General features: G+C 37.0%; 1 protein-coding gene across 1 annotated transcript in view; it reads left to right on the plus strand.

The window, feature by feature from the left end:
- Positions 1 to 17,576, plus strand: part of ABCA13 (ATP binding cassette subfamily A member 13) — a 179,713-nt gene that overhangs the window by 150,091 nt on the left and 12,046 nt on the right. Inside the window, exons 50-52 of the mRNA XM_042048864.1 lie at positions 2,787 to 2,921; positions 5,262 to 5,365; positions 7,941 to 8,033. Of these exons, the coding sequence (XP_041904798.1) occupies positions 2,787 to 2,921; positions 5,262 to 5,365; positions 7,941 to 8,033 (332 nt within the window). The remainder of the gene's footprint in view (positions 1 to 2,786; positions 2,922 to 5,261; positions 5,366 to 7,940; positions 8,034 to 17,576) is intronic.

Consider the following 17,576-nt stretch of genomic DNA (forward strand, 5'->3'; position numbering starts at 1 on the left):
GTTCATACCTGACACATGATTGAGTCCCCCAGGGGGCTACAGACTACAAGAGGACCCATCTAACTTGAATGGTTTCTTTCTTCTCTCTCTGGCACTATTCCTTGACCTTCTCAATTCTTCCCCATACAGCATTCATTGTCTCTTTAAAAGCATGGCATTTTGCTGACTTTAGATGACACTTCAAAGCACTTAGAGTGGTTCTAGTCATAGCTAAAGGATAGTTTTGACTGCATTTCAGCTGTGATGCATAGTCCTCTTTTGCTTATTGTTTAATAACTCTTGAAGCTTATTGTAGTTTAAAATGTATGTCAATTTTGGTGTAAAAAATGAGATTACGTATTTTTTCACTTTCTGGTTGTACTAGCTTGAAAACAAACCAGTGGGAGGCACCAAGTCACAATAACAATTTAATGGGGAAATTAAAGAAAAGAAAAAAAAAAAGCCTAAAAGAAAACACTGGTTCAAACTGACAGAGTCAAGATACAACCTGAGTCCCTGTTAGGCAGGGTGGTGGTGGCAGTCTGGTAGAATGGTGGCTGCAGTCCTCTGAAGTGCTGATCCTGTAGAAAAAAGGGTCTGCTCTTCCTCAGAAGGTCCAGTGGTGGCTCTGTAGCTCCTGTCCTCTGGAAATCCAGTGGAAAGGGTTGTCTCTGGTGTTCAGCAGCTCAGTTTATATCCATGATGGGATGCTTGGTTCCTCCCTCTGGGTGGAGCATCTCACAATGGGGTAATGAGTCATGAGGCCAAGTGTTGATTAGGCTCATTAACAGAAGATGGTCCCGAGGGAGTTATCTCTGAGTCATGTGGCAGGACAATGATGGGCAATTAATAGAGGGAGGGGGCAAGGAAACACTGCCCCACCTGATTTCAACAGCTCATGAGGATGGTAATAGAATACACTGCAACCCAGGACACTGGTCTTAAATTCTTATGAGCTTTTCTGTGTAATTTGTGTGATTATTGGTGGATGTGTAGGAGGATAATCCTGTAGTCACTAACATTCATGCATGCCTAGTGGTAGCAGCCAAGTCAGTTTTGTAGACAGGATAAGCTGTCCTTCATATGCTTTAGAGGACTTCGCTTGTGTATGTTTCTTCAGTGTTAATGAGACCTATATTTGGAAGTGGAAAAAAAACACATAACAGAACAATGCTCAGCTATTATATCTTAGAATATAGCTTAGGTGATTAACCATTTTTAAATCCACAGCAATAATTTCTAATTGGAAGTAAATTACTGTGAATTAACTTTGATATAGCAGAAGCCTTGAACTTTTCAGTATAATATTGCCTGTGGCTAGTTTAACAGTTGTTTTTTTAAAAAAAACCTCTCTGCATCTAATGTAGACAGAGTAATATTTCTGAAACGTGGCTTTTTGGCTTTTGTATGAGAACATGCATTGCTGTCAGGTTATACGTCCAGGTACCCCAAACACAAGTGACTATGGATACTAGTCCAAGGATCATCACTAAAATGCTTTAGAATCTCCTCACTGAAGCATTGTTCCTGCTTACAGACAACTTGCTCTCAGAGATGTCTCTTACTTTTATAAGTATTACTCGAAAAATCTTGCTAAAAGGGTCATGAATATCTTGATCTTTTCCAAAGGTGTTTGCATAAAACTCTCCTATAGAAAATATTATTATGCTTGTGGCAGTTTGTCTGCGATAGATAGTGAATATTAATTCACAATATTGTTTAATGAACTATTTTTTCTATTGGATTTTCTAATTAATTGGAGATTGTCCACCTGATGTGACTAAGCCTTCCAGTCTTTCCTTGTTTTTTGCTGGAGGTAAAGCGGAGGAAGCAAAGCAAATGAACCATACTGCTGGAAATGCTCTGGCAGTTGACGTTGAGCAATAAGTGCACCATGCAACTCCTTGTTTTACAAGAATCTTCCAGCTCTCCTACATACAGCATGAAGACACAGTTGCTGTGTTACAAAGTTGATCACTCCTTGACGATAAACCCTCCAGGAGCCTGTGCCAGATACCTGCTGCTTTGCAGGGAGCATCTGGCGGTAGCAAGTGGAAAAGTTGCTGCTGTGTCCCTCATGGTTTTGAACATCTCCTTGGACAGTCCAGCAGTAGTAGCTGATATAGATGGATTAAGATTATTGCTACATTTAATATTGTCTAGCAGCAGTATTTTAGGGAGCCTTGTATGTCAGGACTGTCTCTGATAGGGTAAAGAAGAAAGGCCATAGGGGACAGCATGAGCATTGTCTCCAGCTGTCCAGATCATACATTATTGTTTAACCAATTAAAACCAATCCATCTAAGGTCAGCTTACCCCTCTCAGTTATTACAAAGGTATATTAATTCAATCCTGTTACCTTTTGTCTTTAAGAAATTCTAAATCTGCAACTGTGACTTGCTTTTCTGACATTTTCATCTGTTTTTGTGGCCAATGGAGAATTTTTTCTCTTGAATTCTCAGTTACTCAGACATTTGATCAAATAAATAGTGGAGAATAAGTTGAAATGAGAGATGTTTTAGATCATTGACCCATGGACACAAACCGAATACTAATGGCTGTGCTAGGCAGTGACAAAGCCAGGTTTTCTATATGAGAAAATCCTTATCATTTTTGAAGAATTAAGGGGTCTCAGAGCAGCTTTTTGTCTAAGATTCAAAAGTAGAAATATGCAGCAAGGGTGGATAAATAAGGAAAACAACATGTACATTTTCTTAACATGCATGAACAGAACATTCTTTCAATCTAAGCACAAATGCTGCCTAATCTGGCTTATCTTTGTTTGCCTCTAAATTTGCAAACCACAGGTTGCAGAGGACCTTGTTAACCGGTTACACCTCAATGCCCATGCTGACAAACTGGTGAGAACGTACAGTGCTGGCACAAAGAGGAAGCTCTCTACTGCTGTGGCTTTAGTTGGTAAACCCCAAATACTTTTACTGGTGAGTAAAAGTAATATTGTGGTTATGATAAATGGGCTATGTTGAATTTTGTTGTCTTGTATGTTGCTCTAAAGAAAATCAGGTCGTTTCCTGATCAGACACGGAGTAATTGATACACAGATGAACAACTGTCCTCTTTGTTCTGTTATATGAATGGCTTTAATTTTATTCTCCAGTGCTCACAAAAATAGAAAGTGAAATTGGTTTTTTTTTCCTTTTTTTTTAATTCCTTGGAGCAACTGGGTGAGCAGGAAAAAAAGCCCTAGACACAAATAAAATTGTAGCATTCCTTGGTCCAAATACGTGTTTAATAGACCCATGTTGTTTCAAGATACTCCTAATTCTTGCTGGCTTGTGTTTATTTCATAAATCTGTCTAGTTCATACAGTTTGTTTCATTCACACAATCAAGTAATACTTATGACTTATATTAATTTTAATAACTTATCCCAGGTCATTTTGGTTCTTGCATGCTACTGCCCATTTAGGTCTGAAACTGGCCACTCCAGTGTAAACAATGCCTTTTGTACTGAAGATCGGGGACCTACAAAGCTTTGAGAACTGCATCGTTACATCACTACATGCTCGTTTGTACCACTGCCTATTGTTTCACTAGAGAATATTGAGCACCACTTTCTTAAAACATGGCTGGGAAGAGCTAAAAAAGTTCAATAGTGCAACAAACCTTTCAAAACAGTCAGGGGTAGGAAAGCTGCTCCTCAGAGTTGAGGAGGAAACCAGGGTTTCCAGGAAGAGATCACAGGCTAAGTTGAACCAGATAAAATTGTTCTCTGGGGTTCATGTTTCAGAAGATTAGACACATTTTGCTGCTTCTGACTGCCTACCATTGCCTCACTTCTAAGCTGAAATATTTTATTTGCATTTTATGCTTTAACTGACCCTGGTTCAGCTCGTAAAAGGAGGAGATAATCTTAAATCAGTGCTTTTTCCTGATCTTAGGAAATGCTCCAACTGTCTTTATGACAGCGTACTATTGCAAGTATCCATTTCAGCCTACTTCTTGCTGCAGGGCACAGACTGTTGCATATAAAATGAAAAGAGGAAAGAAAGATATCTAAACATGTCAAATTCTTTAAAACATTTGCTGACTTTAGAAAGCTAGGAGATTTTAAAGGAGTTTTTCAGTATTTTAAAAGGAGCTTTTTCTATTATTGTTTTATCTTAAAGCAAAGACACCAACATAAACTACTGAATCTGCTTCTAATTGCATCCAGAATCATAGCCGTTAATTTGAACAACATTGTGGGTTGCTTTAGGTTTATTGCTTTTTATGTTTTCTTTGTTAGCAATCCACAGATAGTGGGAGACTGAACTGAATTTTTTCACCTCTGACATTACTAAAATTAGCTTCAAACTGGATTTTTTGTTTGCGTTGTTTCTTGAAAACTTTGCTTCCAGGTTTTGGCTGGGATTCCTTGGTGAAAATACTTTGGTCAAGGCCATACCACTCTAACAGGTGCTGACACCCCATGGAATTCCACTGGATAAAAAAGCAACTGGAAGAATTTCCTTCTTCCTAGTTTCGTGGTGACAGAGACGGAATTTGTCAATCAGATATCATTCCTTTTGCCTCCATGAGCGAATGAAGTAAAAATTTGGTTTAATGAGGAAAGGAGGAATAGATAGGAAGGGGAAATGTAGATTTTGTAGCAGCACATCTTTCTCCATGAAAGCCATCCGAGTGGGAAATGGGTTTGCCAGATGGTTTGCACTAACTGAATTAATGTTATTTAATCCTGTGAATTCTCTCCACCGTGGGTGAAAATTCCTCTTTAAAGAGTGTGGGAGTAACTGCTAGAGGATGTCAAATCCAAACCTCTTATCAAACACCTGGATATGGGATGGGCACTGTAGGCATCTGGGAGCTATAGGACTTCTCCCGTTGTTTGTGCTCATGGCAGATGTGTATGCAGATCAGAAACAGTCACTGAACCCTTCCAGAAGTGAGAAAAACCACTTGCAAGTCTCTCTTATCAAAAAGAGCATATTTATATAATTAAACATATATATATATTATATATAAAATTTATAAGTATAATAAGCATTTATAAATACACATAGATTTATATTTTGTTTATATTTAAACACTGTTTATGTATAATGCTTCTTTACTAAAATGTGCCTTCCATAAATTTAGACATTGAACTGTATGTGTTAAAGCAAAACAGTGGTCAGGGTGTCACTTAAGTTACCTTCTGAAAATGTAACATTTAAAGAGAAAAATATATGATTTTCTCGTGAATTGTGTAAATTCTTCATGCTGGGGAGAAGCTGTGGTATGCTTTTCCATGCTGCTGTGTCATTTTCATTTTTCCTGTAGGATGAGCCCAGCTCTGGGATGGATCCCTGCTCTAAACGCTACCTTTGGAAAACCATCCTGAAGGAAGTTCAGGATGGCTGTGCAGCTGTGCTGACATCCCACAGGTAAGACCCTTATCCCAGCAGCCAGTGTATTCCTGTCCTTCAGAAGAGTATATTCTGAAGACATGCTCACTCTGCTGTGAAATACAGAATAAGTCTCAACATTTTATGGTAATTCCTTCCTATCCATGAAAAGAAACCTGTTTAAATCCCAAATATTTTTCATATTTAATTTTTAAAGAATAGAATGTTGCTCAAGGGGCCTCAGGCACAGAAAAGATGATGTTATTGATTCTTCTTTTTCTGTGCTCTTTTTACTCAGTGTTGTAGTGTCTCTTCTTGCTTGGCACATCAGGTTACCTTTTTGCAGCTGCCCACCTTAAAAATCCTTACAATAGGAGGGGTGAGTGAAAAACCTTCTGATTTTATTAAGTTTCTGCTTTGCATCAGTGTATGAAAAGAGTAAGCCATGGCATCCTGAAGATGGATTCATCAGCTATTCACTTATGCACCACTGGAAATGGTAGGAGGGACCCCATCCTCTTAGAAGAGTCCATCTACATTAAATGTCTTGTCAGTTCTCTGATATGGTCACTGGTATATTGATTTAATGGAGGAAACATCAATACTGTTTTGTAACATCTATAGTGAAGTGGAATTAATTAAATGTTCCCTTAGGTAGTATGTATATATATAGTATGTATAATTATATATAAATATATATAAATATATACATATCTGTCTTTAAATGAGGGAGAGATCATGCAAACATGTCCATAGAGGAAAAAACTTAAAAATCAAAACAGCAATGAAACATTTAGCCAAATGAGATTTGAAGTATAGACTAATTAATAAAGAAATGCAGCCAAACTTCTCTCAATGTTTTCTATTTTCAATATTTTTAGATATTCTTAAAATGTATTTGTTGTCCCAGTCCATTATTGATGGAAAAATGCTCCAAAAAGTTTCTAGTATTTTACTTATGGAAGCTGAATTTTGAAAATCAGGTACCCATGTTGGATAGCCAAGTGCTTACCAGCACACTCATTTAGGGAACGTGGGTTATGCATTGTGAATTCAGCTCAGTGATTTTCAGGAAACAGTATGCTTTGACTTTTCAGTCCAGATTAAGAACCTTTAGTTGTCAAACACCAGCTAAACAGAAGAGACCTGTGGTCTCATTACTAATATGCTGTAAACAAACAAACAAACAAAGTCCCTCAAATTGTACTAACTACACGTTTAGCTCTACAAATGAATGACTTGAAGCAGACATAAGCACAGTGATACTGTTCACATTGTTGTGCCAGGGTGAAGAAAGGAGAAATTATTTTATACTATTTATGCAATTTTCTGAAGGCCATTGTGGCTTTATTTGAGATGAGTTACTTGTATAAGTACAGGAATTTTACATATGAAGTGAACATTCATACACGTCAGCAAACACATGTGTAAGGTATAGAGATGCTTTGCTGTGTAAAAATCAGGTTTTGAGAACTGTTTACTTAATTTTCAGAGACAATTTTTTACTTACATTTCAGAGACAAAACTTCTGTTTTAGCAGGGGAGGAGTGAGGCTTTATCCACCATCCCTAGGGCAGTAAATTTGTGTAATATTGCCACAGCTGTGGAGTGTTGTGCCAAGGGGAGCATTAGGAGTTACTCAGTGAATTTCCTGATTTGTGGGAAGATGTGTTAGCTCTCTCCCTGTCTCTCTCAGACGTAGCAGTTTGGCAGTTCTCACCACAGCCCTGTCACATTATAAGGAAATTGTTCCTAGGGGTGTACTTAATTGCCAATGCTTGTTCAGTCAAAGCACTTCGGTTTGGACTGGCCCATGGCTGAGGCACACAAGACATCTCTTCTTTAGCTGTCTCAGAAGGGTTGGGGAGGGCACACAGTGAATTGTAGGAGCATAAAACATCTTTGACTCCTCTTTGAGATGGTGGGTACATCCTGACTGCTTCCCTATGTCTAAAGTGCTTCTTTGAAAGAGTTGCTCACACAATTCTGCATAATATGTAGGGTAGAAGCCCATCTTCCATAAGCTTTATAAATCAAAGCTATTTATCATCTGAAGCAGTCACATCTAGGAGGACCCTGCTTTTCTATTCAGCTGCATTTCCATGTCCTAAATTTTCTTTGGATTGTGGTGCTTTGGATCTTCTTCTATCCTGCAATCAGGCTGAGGGTAACTCTTTTTCATGGGTATGTACTGTGCAAAAGGCAAGCTGAGCAAGCTTACTTCATTCTTCTCCCTTTATCCTTTAGCTCAGAATAATCATAAACAGGATTAAGGCGTTCGTGAGTTCATGGCTCACTCAGTGTCATTCCTGAGACTGTTTATGAAACATTTGCCTGTGGTAATGATACCTTTATATTTTGACCAGAATTGTCCAACTATTTATGGACGAAAAATATAAATAATGGTTTAAGTCTGTCTTCTAGCTGGGGTAATAACTGTTGGTATATACTGACTAGGGTTTCAACTTTGACTGTTATCTTTTAAAGTCAAAGGTTTTGTGTACCTGTTTTTGCAGCTGTCCAGATTCTTCTACTTTAACTAAAATTAGGTATAAACAATGTTCTCGGTTTTCACTACTAATTATTTTTTTTCCCCCCTCAATTTACTTTTCAGCATGGAAGAATGTGAAGCTCTCTGCACAAGGCTTGCTATTATGGTCAATGGAGCTTTCAAGTGTCTTGGTTCTCCCCAGCACATTAAAAACAGGTATTGTACATCGACATCAAATCTTCTGCATCTACATCCATTCTAAGAGCTGGCTAGATGCTTTAGTAGTGCTAAGTCATAAGGACTTATGACTGCTAAGAACGTCTTCTTTTTCCTGCCATAACTGAAGTTGAAAAAGAGCCAATTAGGATAAGTTAGCAAGCTAAAATGACATGTGACATTGCTAAAATGCTTTGTAATCGGCAATGGTAATTGAAAGAGACAGATCTGCATCTAAAATGAAACACTTCTGCACGTAACCTAAGGAATACATTGTGAGAATTCAACATGGTGATGAAATGCAATTTGGCTCCGCCTGAGGATTTTTCATAACAGGAAGAAGCATTTTTAACAGGTCAGCAGCCAGTAAGAACATCTATTTTGAACTTTCTCTACTTCCTACCAAATTCACTGACAATTGCAGATATTTATGCTGTTTTCTGCATCCTTTTCCTGGTGTGCATAAGCCTCTTTTCTGTTTGAACTCTGCTCATGAGTTAATTTAATTCCTATTAATGAGGATGTTTAATTCAGAGGATAGACTTAAACCACGATAAAGGAAAGAGGATGAGAAGCTGAGGGGAAAGTTGCTGCAACTTATAGCTAGACATTTACATTTAGTTGTAAATGTAATTATTAGGACATGCAGACAGTCGGCTCTGTAAGATGATACAGCTCATTTGCAAGCAGCAAAGCTACACTGCTTTATACTAGCTCAGCACTTAGTTCTTGTAAGTGCAGATGCAGTTGACATTGGGAACAAGCTCTACAGAAATGCTTTGGAACTGCTGCCTGCCATGTTTATAAGGCAGAAGATATATGTCTCAGATAACTTCTTGTCCCTTGACAGTCCTTTTGGCTTTTTGCCCTTCCCTCTGTGTAGAACCATAGGTCCTTCCTTCACAGCTGCCTTAGCAAGATGGGCCTGACTCACACTAGCTCTCTCCTTCCAAGGTGTTTTCATGAAGACAAACTTTCAGCTAGACACATTACAATCTGGATGGTGAAAAAACATTGATGTCTGCATCTGTATTTCTGATGGTTCTGTGTGATTGTAGCCTTCTATTCATGTTTGCACACCTTTCAGAGCATATTTGCCTCAGTTTCTGGAGGCATGAGAAGTCAATTGATCTTCAGCAGTTTCTGCTTCTTTCGTATCTAGGTCTTTGCCTTTGCCATCCTGTCTCTTCCCAAATTTCATAGCATAGAATAGCCTGTTGTCTCACTGGCTGGAGTAGATTAGTGAGTGTGAAGGCATCCTTTACTTCTTTTGTATGAGAAACAGCTGTATGTAGAGGACAGTGCAGATCTTGCACAGGTGAAAATGCTTTTTGAAGATGTGTGTCCCCCCAGTAAGGAAAAAATAGTATTACTTAGGCACTTCAGTTGGGTGTATAAAGTTAGCTGGGATAAATGTTTCTTCCCTTTTTATATTTCAGATCCTCTGGAGTGAGTACATGTCTCTGTCTTCTCAGCTTCACCTTGAGAGGGCAAAATCAGACAGTCCACAAAGGCTACCTTCTCCTTTATCTTCTCAGTGACTTTCATTGTTTTGCAACTTCTGATGTTTCCTTTAGCAGCCTCTTTTCATCTTCCCTCTTACGGAAACAAGACATCAAAAGCATACTCACAAGTATGCACCATATTCATATAAATGAGGCAGTTATTTCTCAGTTTGCTGCACTGCCTCTGTAGACAAACCTCTTTCAGATCACAGTTAGCAAATCAGTGCAGAAGTACCATGCTGGAAGTGTCTTCATATTACTTCTTATTGATATACAACCAGCACTATTACTACTATTGAGATAATCACAGATCAACCATTCTGGAATCAAGGCTGTATGAGTGCCTCTTTTAAATTCTCTAAAGCAAAGCCATAATAAGAATATTTGTCAATCATATTCATAGCGGTTTTTTTAAAATCATTGTAACTTCGTAAAAAGCACACCTTCTCTATATTAAGAATATTTCATACTTTCTGCAGGTTTGTGTTCCATGGCAGTTCTTGAATGTATGTCCATCAGTGAAATTCACATGGGAAAATTATGTGCACTGGAGATCAATATTGCTGAGAATTTCTACACAAACCATGCAGCTCAAGCTCCACAAGGATTTTTCATTTAAAGGCAGGACTAAAATCCCTTTAACTCCTAGCTTATTGATTGATTTGCTCTCCAAATTTTCCACACTAACTGTTCAGGAACCTACTGAATTTTTTTGAAACTTTAGAACCCTTTATTAAGTAGAAATAGTCATGAGCTTTATCAAAGGATTTAATTAAAGTCAGGCAGTTGTCTGAATTTTCTCTGACGGCCTGATACGTTTTCTTGGCTGGCAAGAAAAAAACCACTGTAGACAGCAGTCTTAAAGTGTCATATACACACAGCTGTTAAAGCTTGCAGAAAAGACATTTCTGTGTTTTCTTTGGAAATCTTTTAACAAGTGCTGGGGAGAAGTCAAAGACTGTTCCTGTAGTCCTCTTATTTTGTTGCTTAGTCTAGCTTCCAAACTTCTCTCCAACACATGCCAATGTGATCCTATATCATAAACCCCAGGTTATCACACATCTAACACGTAAAATAATTGTTAGGAGATTAAAAAAACTTTATACATTCTCTGTGATTAAAGTTCCAAACTTATTCGAAGACAATTTCCTGGTATGCTTCCATGTTACCATATGGAGGACTCCTGCATCTACATGAGATGGGGAAGGAGTAGAGAAGCAGAATTCCAAAGAATTAAGCTTTAAATTATTTTAAAATTTTCACTTTCTGCTCCACCTGTGAACATCCTGAAAAACTTCCTGGACTTGGAAGAGTATTGAGTGATTCCTTCCTTCCCATTTTCCTTCCCTCCCTATGATTTAATAGCCCTATCATTCCCATTGCCATACAGAGCAAAACACAGTTTCTTCTAAAGTGGTAGACTATAAGGATTAGTAAATCTAAGTTGCTATTAGGAAATATCTACCTGCAGAAAAATGTTTTCCTTAACAGCCACCTCCATTGATATAAGCACCAGTCTTCTCCTAGTGTTTCAGTGTTTTCCTGCAATTAGCACTGTTTAGTATATTTGTCCCATGCACCACATCACCGTAAAAAACCCATCACATCTTACATTTTGTTTAAAAAAAATATTCCATGAAGCAATATAAGGAAAGCATAAAAAATCCTGATTTTGTTGCATCTGATTTCATTTAATTAGTGATACCCTAAAAATCTGGTTTTTTGGATGATCTTTCCTTCATGCTGTGTGTGAATGAATTAAGCTAGTAATATAGAAATTCATATTAACAGGGAAGAATGATACTAAAATAAATTAATGGGGTGTAGTTGTAGATTATCATGGTTTCTTTGTTAGATTCTACAGCTTGTTTTTTAAAAAATTGTTCTTACTTATAAGCAGCTCTTGATACCCTTTAGTCTGTTTTCAATTTGTTTCTACAAATCAAATTGAACAAATATTTTAAAAGCAACAACAAGTATCCTGATCTGGCTTTGAAAATTGCAAGAAGAGAAATCTAACCTCTATATGAATACTTAAACCAAAGAAAACTTTCATGCAGCTTTTTTTTTAGTGAAAGAATAAATCCAGTACTGTAAGAAATAATAATAGAAGCATATTTTGATATTACAGGTGATTCTATTAGTATGTCTCAAGAATATTTTCCTCTTCTAAATGTAGGCACATATACTAAAATAACATTCTTTTTTCCCTTCTTGTTGAATTCTGTCTGTCTTGATGGAAGTCCTCAAAATTGTTTTGTTTCTTTATTCTTTAGTACCATTCCAGTCTATAGAGTCAAGATTATGATCATCTTTTTGATGGATATGTGATGAAGGTTTAATGGGTCTTCCTTGGAGCCCTGTTAAATTTGCTTCTTTGCAGTTGTGGGAAGTTCAAGAATTCAGCTCTTTCTCTCTGGCTATACTTTCAGCCCTTGGCAGATGTGAAAGATCATAATCTTGGACTGAGTACAGCTTTGTCAGATGGCAGGACAAAATTCTGCTATGAAGGGTATGGGTGAACTCCAGGAAGATGCTAATGTGAAACATAAAAGCTTCATAGGGATATAAAAAGTGATGCTGCTTCTAATGTGTGAGACTTGTTCCATTTTTCCAACCCTTCTGCAAGCCTGTTACGAAATGCTCATCCAAAAATATCTTCTTGCTACAAAAGTCTGTGTTTGGGTTTCTGCTCCCAGCTGCTGAACCTTGACTATATTTATATATGTTTAAACAGATTTAAAGTAGCTGCAGATGTTTATCAGCAGAATAATAAGGGTAAGACTTCTTTAGAAAGGCTTTTTGTTGCAGGTGGCACATTTCTAAGTAATATCAAGAAATGTATTAGGTAGAAGAACAAACTGAAGGGCAATTTTCAAAAAGTTAACCTCTTAATTCTAGATGTAGTTTGTCTGAGATTGATGTGTTAACAGTTGTGCCTGTTAAAGCCTAATTTCAGACAGTTCCTGCCAACAGAGTAAATTATGCTAAATTGTGAATGGATTACATTTAAACGCTCTCTCCAGTATTCTCCATTATACCTAATGCTTTTTTAAAAAATGTACAGAAGCATTTTCATGTTAGATGCAGCTGGCCAATTCTCTGGGAGCAACATTTTGAATATTATCCTTCATTCCAGGGCCATCTGGACAGACTTCTCATATCAGAAAAACCCATACCAATTTGTCAGGTGCTGGACGTCAAGTCGTTGCTCAGATTTTATCAGCAAGCCATCCGATTAAATTACCCAACAATTAATTCATTTGCTATAGCTGGGTTATAATGGAAAATATGTTGGCAGACTACTTATACTTTACCTTTTTTTTTTTAAAGGTTGATTGAGAATATTTTATTGCTTTCCTCAAACTCACGCATGTAGATTTCTTAAATGGAAAAGAAATGATTAAAATTAAAGTCCTCATCAATATTTCAGCCTTCTGTGGACACAGTGTTACTAATTGAAATACTATCAATAAGTTTCTTACACGCTATAAGATATAGAAATTAATATTTTCACTCTTCTTGACTCGGAAACACCTTCCTCTTGTACATGAAAAATGTCTTAAGGCAGTGGATGTGTAATCATGTAATTTAGCTATTCGTTTATCTTTCCAGAGGAAAATTTGAAGAAAAGAGCTCTTAAAAAACACACAGATTGAGAGTTCAGAAATGAAAAATATCTTTTGACTCTCCTAAAACTTTGTGCAATATTTATTCAGCCCTACTGCACATGTGCATTAGAATGCTTATTTTGGTCATTTTGTACTACGTTTTCCACAGGATGCTGCGTTGTATCTCTATACCTGTTCATTAAATCAGAAGCAGCTAATTAAGATTTCATATTCTCCTCTTTCACTAGTATGTGTTCTACTAGAAGTTTTTCAAACCTGTCCTTAAATACAGTATTATCAGCATTTATTGGAGCAGGGCTCATAAACATCAACATCTTTGTTTTCCACAGCACTTCTTGGAAACTTAATTTGAAATAATTATTCCCTTTTTATAGATGAGTAACCAAAGACTGGTGCTAAAGTTAAAAGGGTTTGGGTAGTTTATCTGAGCACTTTATAACTAAATATTTTACATTTGTTCAGCATTGCATTTAAAGCAAAACTCCTGTTAACTTCAGCTGTAGCTGTGGGTGCTCCAGAAGGCACCGTGAATTCCTCTGGCCAACTGGAGCCATTTGTCTCCAGGTGGGCCCTGAACAAGACAGGAAAGCAATAAAGAAAGATGTGGTCTAAGTGAGTTACCACAGACCACACAGGTGTATGAGGATGAAAGGGTAAGATTCTGTTCCCCAGGGCATTTCCAGAGCTGGGAAGCACTTTCTTCCTTTTTTCTTTCCTTTTCTGATAAATCTGCTGTCTTATTTGCAATGTTTTCTAGGCATTGCAGTAAATAAAGGCATTTCTCTGAGCAGGTACATCCAGGGTATCTTGTAAGGCGTTCATGATAGGGATTTCATGACAAGGTGTTATGTGATGATGTAATTAAAGTTTATTACATAAAGCTAGTATAACTGTGGTTTAAATTTTATTTTACATCTTGTCTACATTAAACATTTTTTAGCTTGAGATTTGACCTTGAGGTGTTTAGTGTGTAATACCCTGATTATTATGTTATTAAAGAACAGTACACCCAAACCCAGTCATAGAAACACAATGATAATGTTATTTACTCCTGCCTTTTTCACTGTTGAGTCCCAGAAGGTGCTTTTAGGAACAGTTTGGGTTCTTTGTAGGCTGTACCTTTGCACAGGGTTACAGCACTTCTGCTCCTGTTTCTCTGGGAATAAAATATATAAATAATGCAAGAATAAAAAATCCCTGATACTTGCCAGTATGTGCAGATAAACAACCTCAAATACAGAGAGATTTTGTGTGTGCACATGTATAAACAATTAACAAGATTTTTTCAGGGTTTCACCACATAGTTGGAAATCGCACCTAAGAATTGACAAGCACACAGAGAGCAAGGCAAAGTTGTACCCTGCACTTCTCATTATCTGGGGCTGTCACTGTTATGAAAATTATATTGCTGAATACAGAAATTAACTTTAGATGGTTTGATATGAAAGCCTGGAGTGTGTGTGAACAAATAGTGCATGTACAATATACCTGAACGAGTGTTAGTCATCATTTTAATAACTGTTTTTGTGTTTCTATTGTTACCCTGGAAAAATCATGATGACTTAAAAAATAATGAAACAAACTCTATGAATACTACATGGAAGAGAAGTTTTATAATTTATTTATGTCTGTTTGTTTGCATCTAACCAAGTTTATCTGTTCAGCAATGCTGAGGTTCTGAATAAATGCAGAAGGAAATCACATTTTACAAGTGACAGGGTATTTGCATTTGACTTTAGCATTTTTTTAAAAAAATCCCAAGTTCTTAAAAATTAATAACCTTTTCTCCTTCCTTGATATTGTCTTTGCTTGTTTCTTAATAGACAAAATAATTAAATACATTGTGTGATTTTTAAATGATCTTGAATTGTGATGTCTTTGTTTTAATAATTTTATTTCAATTTTATTTTCTTTTTTCTTAAATGTTTTTCAAAGGGTTTTGTTTTCAATGTTGCTCAAGATTTGTTCTGTTTGTAAATTGTACTTGTGTCTAAGGCTGTGAGAGGAATGACCTGGATATGTATTCTGTGCTTCAGCAATTATACCGGCGTAACTAAGTTATCTTGCCTAGATGAGGCCTATTTCAGCTTAAATGATTCCATGATTCTTTTCACTTAGAGAAAGTAGAACTATATCTGGGTGCAAATGAATGTAAACCAAAGCAGAGGGATAAACAGCACAGTAGAAAATTATTCCCTCTCTTTGATTTATGGCATATATTCTAAAAGATGCAGTTCCTTGCAGACATTAAGTGCCAATGTTCTCTTTACTATTTTTATTTTGTTATCCAATAATGTCATTTTGAAGCAATCTTTTGATCAAACTAGTGCATACACAAAGTACACACACTATATTTCCATCAGTAAACTTTCTGGGAGCTGTAATTTTTTGATGTATATATATATATAGCACAACATTCTCCAGGAAATGTACTCTTTGATTAGTGGAAAAAGAACTACATGGGTGATTAGATGCTTTTCTTATTCCTCAAAGTTTAGAAAATGAGGCCAAGTTCTTCATTTCCTGAGGTTACATTCAGCAAATTTTACTGAGGGGAGAGAAGAGTTGGTAAATAGGCTTTGGGAAGAGTGTGATTTGATGAGCTGTTTATTCTGGACCTGCTGTTACTTGAAACAGTGATTTCAAGGTTTGGTTTAGTTGATTTGTAGACAAGCAAACTCCTAAGGCTTTTAAATGAAAACACAGTTGTTGTTTTGCCTTTTTTTTTTTTTTAAGCAAATAAAAGTCTGCTGATAGTGTACTTTCTTTTTCATTCTTCACATAAAACAGGTTTTCATGAGTCAAGCTTAAAAAAACTCATTGGGTTAATTCCTCTAGGGACTCCTTGTGACCACGTGCAGGCTCAGCTGTGTTTCACAAGGACAAGACTCTTGTCTCCATTCAAACCTCTGAACCAGGACCTCCAAGGAATGGGCAGAAGGGAGCACTGAGAAGCTGCTCTGCCCCAAGTGCCAACTCCTCTCCTTGATATTCATGAGAATTTTCAGCCTTTGGGCCACTAAATCCACTTCCATTGCCATTGCAAGTTTAAAAGAGCACCAGGAAAGCATGCAGGGGACTTTCTCATCAGTATAGATTTGGTTACACTTTATTCCAGTGTGTGACTGGAGCTTGTGTAGACACATATCTGAAGTCGATTTACACAATCTATTTTTTGCTGCTGGCTGTGGGGCTGCAAAACCTTTCTGAGAACTGAGGAGCCATTTGTGTTATTCACCCAGGCTGACCTCCTCTTGGTGATATTTATACAAAAAGAAACCTGAGGTCAGATCAAACACCTGTTAGTACAATATTCTCTCTCTGAAAGTGGTCAAGAGGGAAAAGTACAAGAACAATATAGGCACATGAAGTTACTTTACTACATTACTTAACCACCTTCAGCAGTTTCTTTTTTAGAGGCTTCCTAAGTCAGAGGTGATTTTAGTGGATCTCCACCATGAGTTTTTCTGGTCTCTTATTCAACTCATGTCAAGTTCTGACATTTAGCACATCCCATGTCAATGAGTTGTACAGTTTTCCTACATATTGTCAGGAAGACTTGGCATTGCATTTCCTATAGTTTAACTCAATGTCCCCTGCTCTTGCATGAGAAACACGAGTGAAGAATTATTTCTTACTTACATTGCTTAGTCATGATTCTGTGCTCCCTGAAAATACCCTTCAACCACCTCATCGTCTTTCTTTCATGATGAAAAGTTTAGGCTATTTAGTAATTCCTGGTATGGAAATATTTCCATTCCTTTTGCTCCCTTGTTATCTGACCTGCTCAGATACCTTGAGAACCTGTGCAAATTAAAAGTGTGGAGTTCTTGTAGTTCTTGCTAAGCTCCTGCTACTGCAGCTGATGCTGTTGTTAAATAGTCAAGTTAATTTGTTTACAGTCAGTTTGGGAATTTATATTTTATTTTTAGACTCATGTTGGCATTTTAACAGAAAACACTCAATAAGTTATACTCCCAGAATGACTAATGAGGTGAAAGTGAAGTGTGAACTACTAGTTTGACTGAGGAAGGATAGAAAGAAGAAAAAGATTTTATTCTGTCAGAATATGTGGTTTTGTGTGTTTGTTTATACACAGATAAAAATTCAGGTGTTGTTAAAGTTATAGGGCAGTGCAAAATACGTTCTCTGTTGAATAGCTTTGAAGAGATGAAGATTGTTTTGCAGCAGATGGCTGCTGAACGAGTGTGCTGGCTCAACTTAGGCCATTCTAATGATAATGTCTTCCTCTTTAGGCCTTGAACTATCAGGTGCTAAAGGTTTGATCCTAACAGTGCTAATCAAACCAGATTGTGCTTTTCTTTGTAATTCCACTTTGGGTTTCTGAATTAATTATATTGGCTGAATCAGACAGGAAAACAAAGTGAAAAAATGGTCAACTCAAT

Source organism: Corvus kubaryi, unplaced genomic scaffold (assembly GCF_017639235.1).
Source record: "Corvus kubaryi isolate FWS band 111438036 unplaced genomic scaffold, C.kubaryi_AGA036_p1.0 68, whole genome shotgun sequence".
Lineage (NCBI taxonomy): Eukaryota > Metazoa > Chordata > Aves > Passeriformes > Corvidae > Corvus > Corvus kubaryi.